This window comes from Lepidochelys kempii, chromosome 2, assembly GCF_965140285.1.
Source record: "Lepidochelys kempii isolate rLepKem1 chromosome 2, rLepKem1.hap1, whole genome shotgun sequence".
Classification (NCBI taxonomy): Eukaryota; Metazoa; Chordata; order Testudines; family Cheloniidae; genus Lepidochelys; species Lepidochelys kempii.
The window spans coordinates 105,198,449-105,212,990 of NC_136381.1; the positions used below are offsets into that span (position 1 = coordinate 105,198,449).

Here is a 14,542-nt window from a genome sequence, read left to right on the forward strand (position 1 = left end):
ATAACTTCACATAGTCAGTTTCAGACTTCTTCTACACAGTCAAGAGATTTTCATTTGTGTGCATCTTTCCTGGACCAACAGTGGAAGAGAAAAGCTATTTTAAAAAGAGACCACGACAAACTACAGACATTGGTGATGGGGTGGAACTCTGAGTGGTAATACCTGAAACTGCTTTTAATTCCATTTTTGAAATGATTTCAAGCGGATAGTATCCCTCAGCTGTATGTGTTCACAGGCCAAAATGAGAATGACAGAGTCAGCTCCTAGAACCTTAATTTTAGCCCGTAATGAGGTAACATGGGCTAGGACTTTCCTTGTAAGAACTATGCACTACCTTCAACTAAGTTGATATGATTTTCCATCTGAGTCAATCTGGCTGGCTTCTGATACATCCAAATTTGTGGAAGCTTCTTTGAAGGAGAATGTAGTTATCTCTGTTACCTCAGTCACTCTTATTGTTAAATACTTCCATTTCAGAGGTAATATCCTTTAATGATGGAAGGCCACTTGCTGAAAAGTTTAAATTGAAACACACAGTCTTGGCTTGTCCACCTTCTCCACTTGCAGAAGTTTTTTCTGGAATCAGAACCATACCAACTCATTCATCTTGAAGTAGTATGTAAACGTAAGGTTTAGAGCAAATTGGGTACAATTAGTCCAAAGCTTTAGCACCATTCAGGGACAGGTGCCTAAAGTCCCATCTACACTAAAAATGCAAGAGTTTTGATCAAGTCAGAGAACACAGTGTCATATAATAACTGATGCAAATGAAGCACAGACCTGTAGATACTTCCCAGAAAAAAGAGTTAAGGTATCATTCATCTCATTGAGGTGTTTGCTTGAAAGCCTGATGACAATTTAGGTATCCATTGGTGCTAAGGATCCATTATAACAAAAGTATTCAGTTACTCTGCAGTTGTAACTGGACTTCAAATAAAAGTACCTCCACTCATGCCAATCACTCTGCATGGAAATGTGACTGAAGTTCCTGATGTAAGTTTTTATCTAATATATATTTTAACAAACAGAAATAATTGAGAGATTTGGGAAGATTTATCCTTTATTTTAGTATTTTGTAGACAGTGTAGTGAACTTTACTTATAGCATCATCTACCCGTGACAAAGTAGTGTTTTACTCAGAGGGGCTCCAAGACTCTTCAGATGTTTCTCCAAATGCACTTTATTTGTACTCTCATGAAGCAGTCTACACCATGGCATCATATAAGACATAAGTGTCGTAGGTGTTTTCTGGGAAGTCAGAGCAATCCCATTTCTCTAGGGAAAATATGTGACTTGAAAACAGACCTGTGGATGACAGAGCAAACTACTCTCCTTCCAGGGGAATCAGAACTGCAACAGTGGCATCCCTCAATAAAGGAAAGGTCATCTCTGAGGGAAAACCCAACCCAACAGAAATCAGAACAGTCTGCTGTGGACACATGAGCACAGAGGGTCCACTGAGGAACAGAGTAACAAACGTCCCCCCAACACAACACAAGTGTGACCAGAAACTAGAGTCCAACTGGTTTGACATGACTGAAGAGTCAAACTTTTCTACTGATAGATGTAGGAAGGGGGAGGAAAGAAGGGTGCAGTGCAAGTTACTAGAGTACGTGCCAGCCCCAGTGTTGATGACATTTAAATTGAAAGCCACGCAAAGAGCGATCCCAATTTGTAATCCATGACTAGTCACATTGCTCAACTTGCCATTATTCGCTGGAGAAAATAAAACTTCAGCCAGACAGAACCCTCTTACTCAGAGCACAGTATACCTTTAAATAAAACTACTTTTGTACTGATAAACTGGTCTGGTGACTGAAACATACAATGGTACAGTGAGGAAACTGTCTACTGCACCAATATCCGTCAGCTAAAATATGGCTACCTCTGCCAGCATACAAATAAAGTCATTGAAAGAGATGGTTGTCACAGGATCAATGTTCCATTCTTGCTGACCTGACCAAAATTGGTACACATCTCTCAAACTGACACAGCAAACAGGAGAGAATGTTAAAAAAAACATTAAAGAAGCTTTAAACTATCCAAAAAATTACAGATTTAATTCAATGTCCTCAAGCATATCTGGCAGAGAACAGTGTAACATTGTGTTAATAAAGTAACAGTTGCTCATTTGTATTTTTAAAAATTAGAGTGAGAATCCACATACACCTTCCAAGTCCAGAACTGCACCTTGTTAAAACCTAAGTGGTCCAAGTTTTCAAACCCAGTGTAATATTAAAAGAAATACCCATTCCACCACATTAAAAAAAAACAGAAAAGCTTTAATACACAATACTACAAAGTTAAAAAAAAAAGAAAATGACAGCTAAAAGTAGAAAAATACATTGTAAGATAATTATATTTGTTCCTTAAACTGTTGAAGATATCAAAAAATATTTTAGATTAGACCATTTTAACAATTTGTGGCATTTTCTGGAGATGAGAAACAATTGGGTGCAAAATGGTTTCCTTTGGGTAATAAGTCCAGGTATTGACTCCCAAGTTAGTAGCTCTTAAATCCCTACACAACATGGCAGATTCCGCTCTGATGCATCAGTGTCTGAAATATTGAACAAACTGTTCAGAGATAGGCTAGGAAGTCAGCCAGTATCCTTCAAATAGTGAACTGTAGACAGGCAGCCTTTTGCAGCTAAAGTCTTTGTGGATTCAAGTTGCCCCTAAAACACAGCAAAAAGCTCTTTCCATCAGTGATGTAGTCTAAGACATGGTGGTAATATGTATTTAAGTCATTCATATTTTGTTACCCTTCTGGCTTGTGTTCTCTAAATTCATACTACTTATGTTACCAAGAGATGGAGATGATGAAAACAGACAAGAAAATTACCAATTTTAGTGACTAATAAATATTTTTAAAAAATAATGCGCTTTTCACATGATGGTGCTGGAGTCAGTTAAAATTCCTCTAGGTAAATCTATTTTCCTTTTCACATACAGTAACCTAATATACAAAAATGTTATAATTCAGACAGTACTGCCACTGACCAGCAGGTGGTGCTGATCTAAAAGGAATGATGGTATCAACATCCTCCTCTATGACTCTTTCTTAGACTTTTTAAAAAAAATTACACATATATACACATCTCATCTCATTTGGTCAAAGTTTTGTTTGGAAAGTGTAAATGCAGCGCTTCCCCAACATTGCTACCACCAGAGTAGGAAATGGCTACTTTATATAGAGTTTGTCCAGATTAGACATAACACGGCAAATAATCTGTGTAAACAAAAGTTAATGGAAGACCAGTATGTAATAATAGGAGGACTGATCAATTGTCATGAACTTTTAATATTTTAAGAGAAAACTGTGTTTTTCTCTGACCAGTTTAAAAAAAAGACCCCACTCCAAACTGACATGTCCGTTACTATTCTCAAAATCCACGCGAACCCAAAAGAGCCGTTTCCTAGCCCGTGGGATTTTTTCTGAAGTTTGTGTCAACTGAAAGTAATTTTAGATTTGGTGCTTCCATTTGCTCTCTCATTTTAAAACTGGGACAAACTATACATTTATACTATTTTTCAGAATTTGCAGTAACAGTTTTATGTCTAATCCCCAAAACCATGTTTCCTAGAAAGTAACATTTTTCACACCCATGGGGTCTATACGAATGTAGCTTCTCTCATTCTGTGCGTCAGGGGTTGCAAGAGTCCAATTTGTTCCAATTGGCATTTAAGACTGAAAACACTAAGTACAGGAACTGCCACTAAAGTGTAATCACGGTTCCATCCTCTTCAATGCCTCCTCTGGGGATAACCAAACTATGTCGGGGATCAGTTTTTAAGGAGCTTAGTATTTTGTGGATGTTACCGTTGCTTTCTCGGCCAGAGTTACTGTTGAGAGCCAGGTCTCTCTGAAGTCTGTGGCTAAGACTGCTGCCATTGATTCGGGAGAGACTACTAGTGGGGAAGCTGTGCAATTTGGGAATGTGCTGCGGGTCCAGACCACCCTCAATGACAATGTCAGCTTCCTCATCACTCTCCATCTCATCAGGGTGGAAGTTTTGCAGCATGTGTGAAGAAGGCAAGCTGTGGTGACTAGCTGTGCTATCTGTGGACTGGCCTGAGCTGCCAGACATCCTACTGCTTCGGATAATATTGTTCCTTTGGTTTGCTGGCTTCACAGTGATAATAAGATTGTGGCTGTTGGCGATCATCATGTCCGTTACTTGGTCAAGAGTTTTCCCAGCCACTTCAATGCCATTAACTTCCAGGACCTCATCATTAACAGCCAGCAATCCTGTGCTCTCTGCTAAGCCACCAGGAACCATACGAGAGATGAAAATACCAGGTACTTTTTCCAGTCCATGAGGAGTTACTCTCACACTGGTCCCATCACGGATGTAAAATCCTAATGGTTTCTCACACCCGTGTCGATAGAGCCTCACTCTTCTGTGCGTTTCAGGAAGAATGTCCACATCAATGATGGAAGACACTGGTCTAAAATCATGAGGCATGCTGATATTAATGTGGGGACGCCTGCGAAGGTTGTCGTTGCGGAGAGTCACCAGAGCCTTCTTTTTCCTGGTTAGCGTGTTGGTCCCAAAGTTACTGTAGTCCACTTCATCTGGAAAAGAGAAGCTACTGTTATATATCAATTTTATGGATTATAGGTCAATCTGGAAGGTGCATCTAATAAGCAAATCTGGTTCAGTGAAGTGTCTCTCCCAATATATGAATGCCAATGAAGTCCGCTGCTTAGCTAAAAATCTCATTTAATTTTGTTTGTTACCACTTCACTCAGACAATTCACTGAATTACTATTAATACTTCCAATCACAATCATATTTTGCAAGATATCAGATGTTTGGTCTCATCTATTTTTTCTAACCTGAGAATACTTGCTATTGCAAGTCTGACACACGGTTCTACTCTTACGGACAGATTTTCAGTGATAGGGACTTGTATTTTATGCATACATCTCAGGTGTGCAAATACCAGACATCCATATGCAAATTATCCACACATGACTAACTCTGAAATCTTAATCTTGGAGTATTTTATGTCCAGGCTACAGATTTGTACGTTTGTGTTGGTACCTGGAATGAGTGTTCCTCTGTGTGAAGAGCGTGTTGTGTGTACATTTTAAAAAAGTGGTTAAATTCTCTTTGCAGAGTTTTATCCCAAGAATGCGTGTGACTGATTCCAATCAGCAATGAGATGCATAAACATGTGAGGTTATGGGAGTTATATATTCTATGAAAAGAGTTCATGTGGTGACTCTAAGAAATGCTCCAACCACCACAGAATAACAGATGTACCTAAAATTCTTATCCCTAGTTCCCAATACAAATATGGTATCATATATTAACATAAAACATACATTCATTGGAGAGATCTTTCATCAGAAGTTCAAGAGGGCTAGCACTTCAGACATAAGTATTAATAAAGTGTTGATTAATTCTACTGTTGGAAGACAAGCCTCTAAAGATACACAAGTGGTAAACAGTGAGACTAATATTTTCATTCTTTCCCTCCCACAGCACAAAGGGTTTGGGTGTATCAATGTGTATTTGAGAAGTGGTATCTCTCTCTGCTGGACTCCAAAAGTGTTGGAAAAAAACAAAGTTTAGACTCAAATGTTACAGAAATGCTTAATGCCTAATCCTTTTTGATCAGTTTTTCAAGAGGATTATGGAGATTTATATGATGAATAATTAGAAGATAATTTAAAATCATCCTGATAGTATAACTTGAAGACTAAGTTATCTAGCTGTTAAAGGAAAATGGAGTTCTTGGTCAGAGAAGCAGCATTTATGGTAATTTTCTTCTAGTTGCATAGAACACCCCATTAATGTCCAAATTCTCTGTTGCCCTACACCCCATTTGCACTGACTATGTTAGCACAAAGTGGCCACAAAGTAGCTGTAGGGTTCTCCCCCTCAAGAATATCTCCAGTGCAAGGGGCACCTCTTGGGCAGGTGTGCGAAATTTAAAGCTTGTCCCTGTTCTCTTTCATTACAGGTCCCTCAAAGCCACACCAGCTGCTCTGCTATATTACCTTAGCATGCACCATGCTGTGGCATCATAACTACTCCAGAGCCAACCCATACGATAGGCACAACCCTTCCCCCCCCCCCCAAATCAGTGTACACTGGCAAAGTTAATACTGAAATGTTTAAAATATCCAAATATAAAAGTCTGAAACATTGCCAGGAAGTGGCCACAGCCAGGATAATGCTAAAAGAAATTTTTGGTAGCAGAAATTAGACTTTTCTGCTTCCCTCATTGACAGAATTGTCAATTAAATTTCCATCACTGGTGAGCATTCATGAGCCAGAAAGACCTCAGATTGACTTCAGATCCCAGAAAGTTTCCAGGGCTCACTATAAACTTCTTGCAAACTGAAGAAATTTGATGTAGACCGTAATGACAAGCATAGACTCTCACTACCAAGCCCCACCTCAAAAGTCGACACTTGTCTCCCCCCAACTGCACCTTGCTGGTAAAATTGTTAGCAGTGCTTGAGGGAGAGGGGGTGGGTGGAAGAGATTTAAAATCAGAAGTTCTTCCTCAACCATAACTAAAGCATTGTGGTAGCAGCACTGTATTTTACTTTAATGAAAAACAATGAAAGCTTAAATGACTAAACTGTACAGATTTTGGTGAAACCCAAGATTAAATAGTAATGTTTTAATTTATATTTAAAATACATGAAAACCAGTTTAATTTAGAACTTCCCTCAGCAGTGTTAGAACCATCCCCGCATTATGCTAGTTCATGAGAACCAGAAAGAGATTCTGTTACACTTTGCCCATATTGCAATAAAACTACACTAGTCAGAGTCCCTAACCTTCCACTCACTCCCTCAAAATACCGACACAATATAAATGGTGAGAAGTAATGATTTGCGATGTGACGGAGAGACTGCCGAGACTCATCAAGCCCTCGGATCGCTACCCCTTCCTGCTTCTCCACGTGGGCACCAATGATACTGCCAAGAACGACCTTGAGCGGATCACTGTGGACTACGTGGCTCTGGGAAGAAGGATAAAGGAGTTTGAGGCGCAAGTGGTGTTCTCGTCCATCCTCCCCGTGGAAGGAAAAGGCCTGGGTAGGGACCATCGAATCATGGAAGTCAACGAATGGCTACGCAGGTGGTGTCGGAGAGAAGGCTTTGGATTCTTTGACCATGGGATGGTGTTCCATGAAGGAGGAGTGCTGGGCAGAGACGGGCTCCACCTTACGAAGAGAGGGAAGAGCATCTTTGCGAGCAGGCTGGCTAACCTAGTGAGGAGGGCTTTAAACTAGGTTCACCGGGGGAAGGAGACCAAAGCCCTGAGGTAAGTGGGAAAGCGGGATACCGGGAGGAAGCACAGGCAGCAATGTCTGTGAGGGGAGGGCTCCTGCCTCATACTGAGGATGAGGGGCGATCAGCAGGTTATCTCAAGTGCTTATATACGAATGCACAAAGCCTTGGAAACAAGCAGGGTGAACTGGAGGTCCTGGTGATGTCAAGGAATTATGACGTGATTGGAATAACAGAGACTTGGTGGGATAACTCACATGACTGGAGTACTGTCATGGATGGTTATAAACTGTTCAGGAAGGACAGGCAGGGCAGAAAAGGTGGGGGAGTAGCACTGTATGTAAAGGAGCAGTATGACTGCTCAGAGCTCCGGTACGAAACTGCAGAAAAACCTGAGTGTCTCTGGATTAAGTTTAGAAGTGTGAGCAACAAGAGTGATGTAGTGGTGGGAGTCTGCTATAGACCACCAGACCAGGGGGATGAGGTGGATGAGGCTTTCTTCCGGCAGCTCGCAGAAGCTACTAGATTGCACGCCCTGGTTCTCATGGGCGACTTTAATCATCCTGATATCTGCTGGGAGAGCAATACAGCGGTGCATAGACAATCCAGGAAGTTTTTGGAAAGCGTAGGGGACAATTTCCTGGTGCAAGTGCTAGAGGAGCCAACTAGGGGGGGAGCTTTTCTTGACCTGCTGCTCACAAACTGGGAAGAATCAGTGGGGGAAGCAAAAGTGGATGGGAATCTGGGAGGCAATGACCATGAGTTGGTTGAGTTCAGGATCCTGACACAGGGAAGAAAGGTAAGCAGCAGGATACGGACCCTGGACTTCAGGAAAGCAGACTTCGACTCCCTCAGGGAACAGATGGGTAGGATCCCCTGGGGGACTAACATGAAGGGGAAAGGAGTCCAGGAGAGCTGGCTGTATTTCAAGGAATCCCTGTTGAGGTTACAGGGACAAATCATCCTGATGTGTCGAAAGAATAGTAAATATGGCAGGCGACCAGCTTGGCTTAACGGTGAAATCCTAGCGGATCTTAAACATAAAAAAGAAGCTTACAAGAAGTGGAAGGTTGGACATATGACCAGGGAAGAGTATAAAAATATTGCTCGGGCATGTAGGAATGAAATCAGGAGGGCCAAATCGCACCTGGAGCTGCAGCTAGCAAGAGATGTCAAGAGTAACAAGAAGGGTTTCTTCAGGTATGTTGGCAACAAGAAGAAAGCCAAGGAAAGTGTGGGCCCCTTAATGAATGAGGGAGGCAACCTAGTGACAGAGGATGTGGAAAAAGCGAATGTGCTCAATGCTTTTTTTGCCTCTGACTTCACGAACAAGGTCAGCTCCCAGACTGCTGTGCTGAGCATCACAACATGCGGAATAGGTGGCCAGCCCTCTGTGGAGAAAGAGGTGGTTAGGGACTATTTAGAAAAGCTGGACATGCACAAGTCCATGGGGCCGGACGAGTTGCATCCGAGAGTGCTAAAGGAATTGGCGGCTGTGATTGCAGAGCCATTGGCCATTATCTCTGAAAACTCGTGGAGAACGGGGGAAGTCCCAGATGACTGGAAAAAGGCTAACATAGTGCTAATCTTTAAAAAAGGGAAGAAGGAGGATCCTGGGAACTACAGGCCAGTCAGCCTAACCTCAGTCCCCGGAAAAATCATGGAGCAGGTCCTCAAAGAATCAATCCTGAAGCACTTACATGAGAGGAAAGTGATCAGGAACAGTCAGCATGGATTCACCAAGGGAAGGTCATGCCTGACTAATCTAATCGCCTTCTATGATGAGATTACTGGTTTTGTGGATGAAGGGAAAGCAGTGGATGTATTGTTTCTTGACTTTAGCAAAGCTTTTGACACGGTCTCCCACAGTATTCTTGTCAGCAAGTTAAAGAAGTGTGGGCTGGATGAATGCACTGTAAGGTGGGTAGAAAGTTGGCTAGATTGTCGGGGTCAACGGGTAGTGATCAATGGCTCCATGTCTAGTTGGCAGCTGGTGTCAAGTGGAGTGCCCCAGGGGTCGGTCCTGGGGCCGGTTTTGTTCAATATCTTCATAAATGATCTGGAGGATGGTGTGGATTGCACTCTCAGCAAATTTGCAGATGATACTAAACTGGGAGGAGTGGTAGATACGCTGGAGGGCAGGGATAGGATACAGAGGGACCTAGACAAATTGGAGGATTGGACCAAAAGAAATCTGATGAGGTTCAATAAGGATAAGTGCAGGGTCCTGCACTCAGGATGGAAGAACCCAATGCACAGCTACAGACTAGGGACCGAATGGCTAGGCAGCAGTTCTGCGGAAAAGGACCTAGGGGTGACAGTGGACGAGAAGCTGGATATGAGTCAGCAGTGTGCCCTTGTTGCCAAGAAGGCCAATGGCATTTTGGGATGTATAAGTAGGGGCATAGCGAGCAGATCGAGGTACATGATCGTCCCCCTCTATTCGACATTGGTGAGGCCTCATCTGGAGTACTGTATCCAGTTTTGGGCCCCACACTACAAGAAGGATGTGGATAAATTGTAGAGAGTCCAGCGAAGGGCAACAAAAATGATTAGGGGTCTGGAACACATGACTTATGAGGAGAGGCTGAGGGAACTGAGATTGTTTAGTCTGCAGAAGAGAAGAATGAGGGGGGATTTGATAGCTGCTTTCAACTACCTGAGAGGTGGTTCCAGAGAGGATGGTTCTAGACTATTCTCAGTGGTAGAAGAGGACAGGACAAGGAGTAATGGTCTCAAGTTGCAATGGGGGAGGTTTAGGTTGGATATTAGGAAAAACTTTTTCACTAGGAGGGTGGTGAAACACTGAAATGGGTTACCTAGGGAGGTGGTAGAATCTCCTTCCTTGGAAGTTTTTAAGGTCAGGCTTGACAAAGCCCTGGCTGGGATGATTTAATTGGGGATTGGTCCTGCTTTGAGCAGGGGGTTGGACTAGATGACCTCCTGAGGTCCCTTCCAACCCTGATATTCTATGATTCTTTTCAAAATCACTCCGTTTTAATACTGCAAGGCAGACTTGCAAAATTCTACTCGTCCAGTTAGCTAAGAAGAGTCTGATACCTTAATTTTCTTTACACATCAGTGATTAGACCAGTGGTTCTCAACCTATTTATCTATATGTGGCCTGCATCCAGTATTACCTGTATGGCCATGAGGATGTCACATGGGCTGCAGTTCTGTGCTGACTGTGCCACAAGTGGCCCGTGGGCCACAGGCTGAGAACCACTGGAGTATACAGTGTATGGATTGATTAACATGACAATTTGCAAGATTGTTTTGAGGTAATATGAATGCCACAACTAAAGAAGAGTATACGAAGACACAGATATCCCAACATGTATAGTCATGATATCCATGCAACAAGTACCTTTAGTTCCACAACCATGGGGGAGGGGGAAGACAGAAACTTGAATTTGTTTTGCTCTTTTGACCTTCTCACATGCTCTCAGCCTACTAATCCATCTTCTGAGATGACTGCCCACATTCCTAACCTCTGAGCAGCTTTATACAGCTACCTTTTTTAATTAAAAGAGAACCTACCACAGAAATGGTTTTTCTTTTCCTCCAAACATGGATCAGACAGAAGTAGGCATTACATTGCAAATCACACAGGCTACATTCAGTGCAGGTCCACTGACTGTTTTAGGGGGTTAGTATTTCATGACCAGCTTGCACTAGAAACCAATCCAACGTCTCATCGACACAATGGGATTTCCATTTTTCTGGTAATGTCAAGCAGTAGTTTTAAGCCCTGGCCAGTCATGCAATATTAGTTTTTAAGACCATATCATTTTCATTTCTAGAGAACTCAAGTTTAATTTCTGGATGTTATTACCAAGTGTTGTCACTCCAAAGCCCCAGGAACTAAGGCAGCCACTTGACTTTGGAGAGAGAGAGAGAGATTAAAATTAAAGTTTTCTAGAAGAGCTCAAATACAAAATACATGATGGGTGATGACACAGCTTTTGCTGGGATGCCCTGCTCACTCGCCAACAACTATACATGCAACAATTGATCTCTGTACTGCAAAGAGGGAATATTCTTGCTTCATCCTACAGGGAAGTAGTTCCATTGAAATGTGACATCAGTTTCCATGACGACAGAATGAGGTAAATCACACAAGTGCAGGATGGAACAGAAACCCTGTGGTGAAGGTAGAGGAGGAGGAGAGTACTTATTGGCTAAGTAAGTTACTTTGCATATAAAAGTTCTCTCTTTTCCAGTTTGCCCTAGTGTGCAAGTCTCTGTCAAACTGTGGTTTATTACTGAAAGTCAGCAACAAAAACTGTTCAAAAGTCAAATTGTCTGTGACACTGCACTAATTACACAGGTACACAGTTAACAGGGGTTAATAATATAGTAGTGAATAAGTTCTTGGAGTTTCTTCATCATAAAATTTCAGGAAGTACAGTAATTCCATTTTACTTAATGGAGTGGATCATGTTTGATTACTGGTTCTTAATGGGGATGAACAATTACTGTGTGAAAACTTGTAATATTCCACACAAGGCAAGCTGGCAGAATTCTCCATCCTGCTTAATCATTCTGATGTGGAATAAAATTGATCCCTCTGTGGGTCAAAGATGTCAGTGTTTCTGCAAACTTCTGCACAATGCTGGGAACACTGTCCAGAGGTCCTGTATTTCAGTGAAAGTCAGATTACATAAATAAGAAAAAATGTGACCCCTGCCACAGTGTAAAGAATTAAAGTGTGACTGATGCTATTCACAGGTGACAGGAAGGAAGAACTAGACCAGCGGTTCTCAAACTGTGGGTTGTGACCCCAGGGCTGGCGTTAGATTGGCTGGGACCCAGAGCCAAACTGAAGCCCAAGCCCCACAACCGAGGGCAGCAGGGCTCAGTTTACAGGCCCCCCTGCCCAGGGATGAAGCCTTGGGGCTTTGGCTTTGGGACCCCCTGCTTGTGGTGGTGGGGCTCAGGCTTTGCCCGCCCCACCCCCACCTCGGAGCAGCAGGTTCATGCAGGCTCAGGCTTCAGTCCCCCTTCTTGAGGTCGTGTAGTAATTTTTTTAAAGATTTACAACCTATCCTGAAAAATGATCCCTCACTCTCACAGGTCCAGTCCTCACTTACAGACAGCCCCACAATCTGAAGCAAATACTCACCAGCAATCACCCACCACACAACAAAAACACTAACCTAGGAACCTATCCTTGCAACAAAGCCTGATACCAACGCTGTCCACATATTTATTCAAGTGACACCATCATAGGACCTAATCACATTAGCCACGCCATCAGGGGCTCGTTCACCTGCACATCTACTAATGTGATATATGCCATCATGTGCCAGCAATGCCCCTCTGCCACGTACATTGGTCAAACTGGACAGTCTCTACACAAAAGAATAAATGGACACAAATCTGACATCAGGAATCATAACATTCAAAAATCGGTAGGAGAACACTTCAACCTCTCTGGCCACTCAGTGAAAGATTAAGGGTGGCAATTTTGCAACAGAAAAGCTTCAAAAACAGACTCCAACGAGAAACTGCTGAGCTTGAATTAACATGCACACTAGATACCATTAACTTGGGTTTGAATAGAGACTGGGAGTGGCTGGGTCATTACACATATTGAATCTTATTTCCTTAAGTATCCTCACACCTTCTTGTCAACTGTCTAAATGGGCCATCTTGATTATCACTATAAAAGTTTTTTTTTCCTGCTGATAATAGCTCATCTTAACTAATTAGCCTCTCACAGTGTGTGTGGCAACTTCCAACTTATCTGTATGTATTGTGACAAAGTTCCTCCTCTGGTGGGTCCTGTGCTTATTGGCGGATTTGCTCGCCTCAGAGATTCACAGCAGCCCTCAGTTTGGCCACCTTCATGGCTCAAATCTGCCGTTCACTCAGTTAGCCTCATCACTGGCCAGCATGGGGAAAAAGAAGAAAAATAATCCCCGCAGTGTCTGCTGATCCACCTAGTGGATTGGGGAACAGGCCAGAGACCTTCCCTTCTGGTGGAACCCACAGTCCAGGTCAACTCCTCCAGTATCAAGTAGGGAGTCGGGAACCTGGACCTGCCCTCTACTTCGGGTTCCAGTCCAGGGCCCAGTGGATTGCAGCTGTCTACAGTGGCTCCTGTAACAGCTGTGTGACAGCTACAACTCCCTGGGCTACTTCCCCATGGCCTCCTCCCAACACCTTCTGTATCCTCACCACAGGACCTTCTTCCTGATGTCTGAGGATACTTGTACTTCTCAAAAAGAAAAGGAGTACTTGTGGCACCTTAGAGACTAACCAATTTATTTAAGCATAAGCTTTCGTGAGCTACAGCTCACTTCATCTTTTTGCGAATACAGACTAACACTGCTGTTACTCTGAAACCTGTCATTATGCAAAGCACTGCATTTAGCCGTATGGAGTGGAAATCTATCAACTGCATGAAAAAACTTGTACTTCTCAGTCTTCCAGCAGTACACCTTCTCACTCTCAGCTTCTTGCGCCTCCTGCTCCCAGCTCCTTGCATGCACCACAAACTGAAGTGAGCTCCTTTTTAAAACCCAGGTGCCCTGATTAGCCTGCCTGTCTTAATTGATTCTAGCAGCTTCTTGATTGGCTGCAGGTGTTCTAATCAGCCCATCTGCCTTAATTGTTTCCAGACAGTTCCTGGTTGTTCTGGAACCTTCCCTGTTACCTTACCCAGGGAAAAGGGACCTACTTAACCTGGGGCTAATATATCTGCCTATCACTCTCCTGTAGCGATCTGGCCTGACCCTGTTAGAGTGTGTGTGTGTGTGCGCGTGCAAGTGTGTGCGTATCTTCTTACTATACGTTCCATTCTATGTATCCGATGAAGTGGGCTGTAGCCCACGAAAGATTATGCTCTAATAAATTTGTTAGTCTCTAAGGTGCCACAAGTGCTCCTGTTTTTTTTTTTTTAGTAATTTGTTGTTGTCAGAAGGGCATTGCGGTGCAATGAATTTTGAGAGTCCCTGAACTAGACTTCTGGGTGCTGAATCTGAACACTGAATCGATTTCTTAATGAAGTATTACAAAGAGAATGCTTAAAGCTCTGTCAAGCATAAAATGCAGTGCTTACAGATTGTTAAGACAAGTGTCCATGATCTGACGGATCACACTGCTATCACTGAACTACAGAAGACTCAGACATGAGTTTTAAACTATGCTGACAATTTTATTTCCTGTAAAATTTTTAAATGTCAAAAAGAAGGGCTCCTGACCTTGTCAGTTCCATCCCATCTAACTTCCCAACATAATGCTGCACATACAGAAATACCTTCGAATTTTTTTTGT

General features: G+C 42.7%; 1 protein-coding gene across 1 annotated transcript in view; it reads right to left on the reverse strand.

The window, feature by feature from the left end:
- Nucleotides 1–2,286: 2,286 nt before the first annotated feature.
- PARD6G (par-6 family cell polarity regulator gamma) overlaps nucleotides 2,287–14,542 on the reverse strand; it is a 106,064-nt gene continuing 93,808 nt past the window's right edge. Inside the window, exon 3 of the mRNA XM_073331840.1 lies at nucleotides 2,287–4,579. Within this exon, the coding sequence (XP_073187941.1) occupies nucleotides 3,720–4,579 (860 nt within the window). The 3' untranslated portion in view covers nucleotides 2,287–3,719. The remainder of the gene's footprint in view (nucleotides 4,580–14,542) is intronic.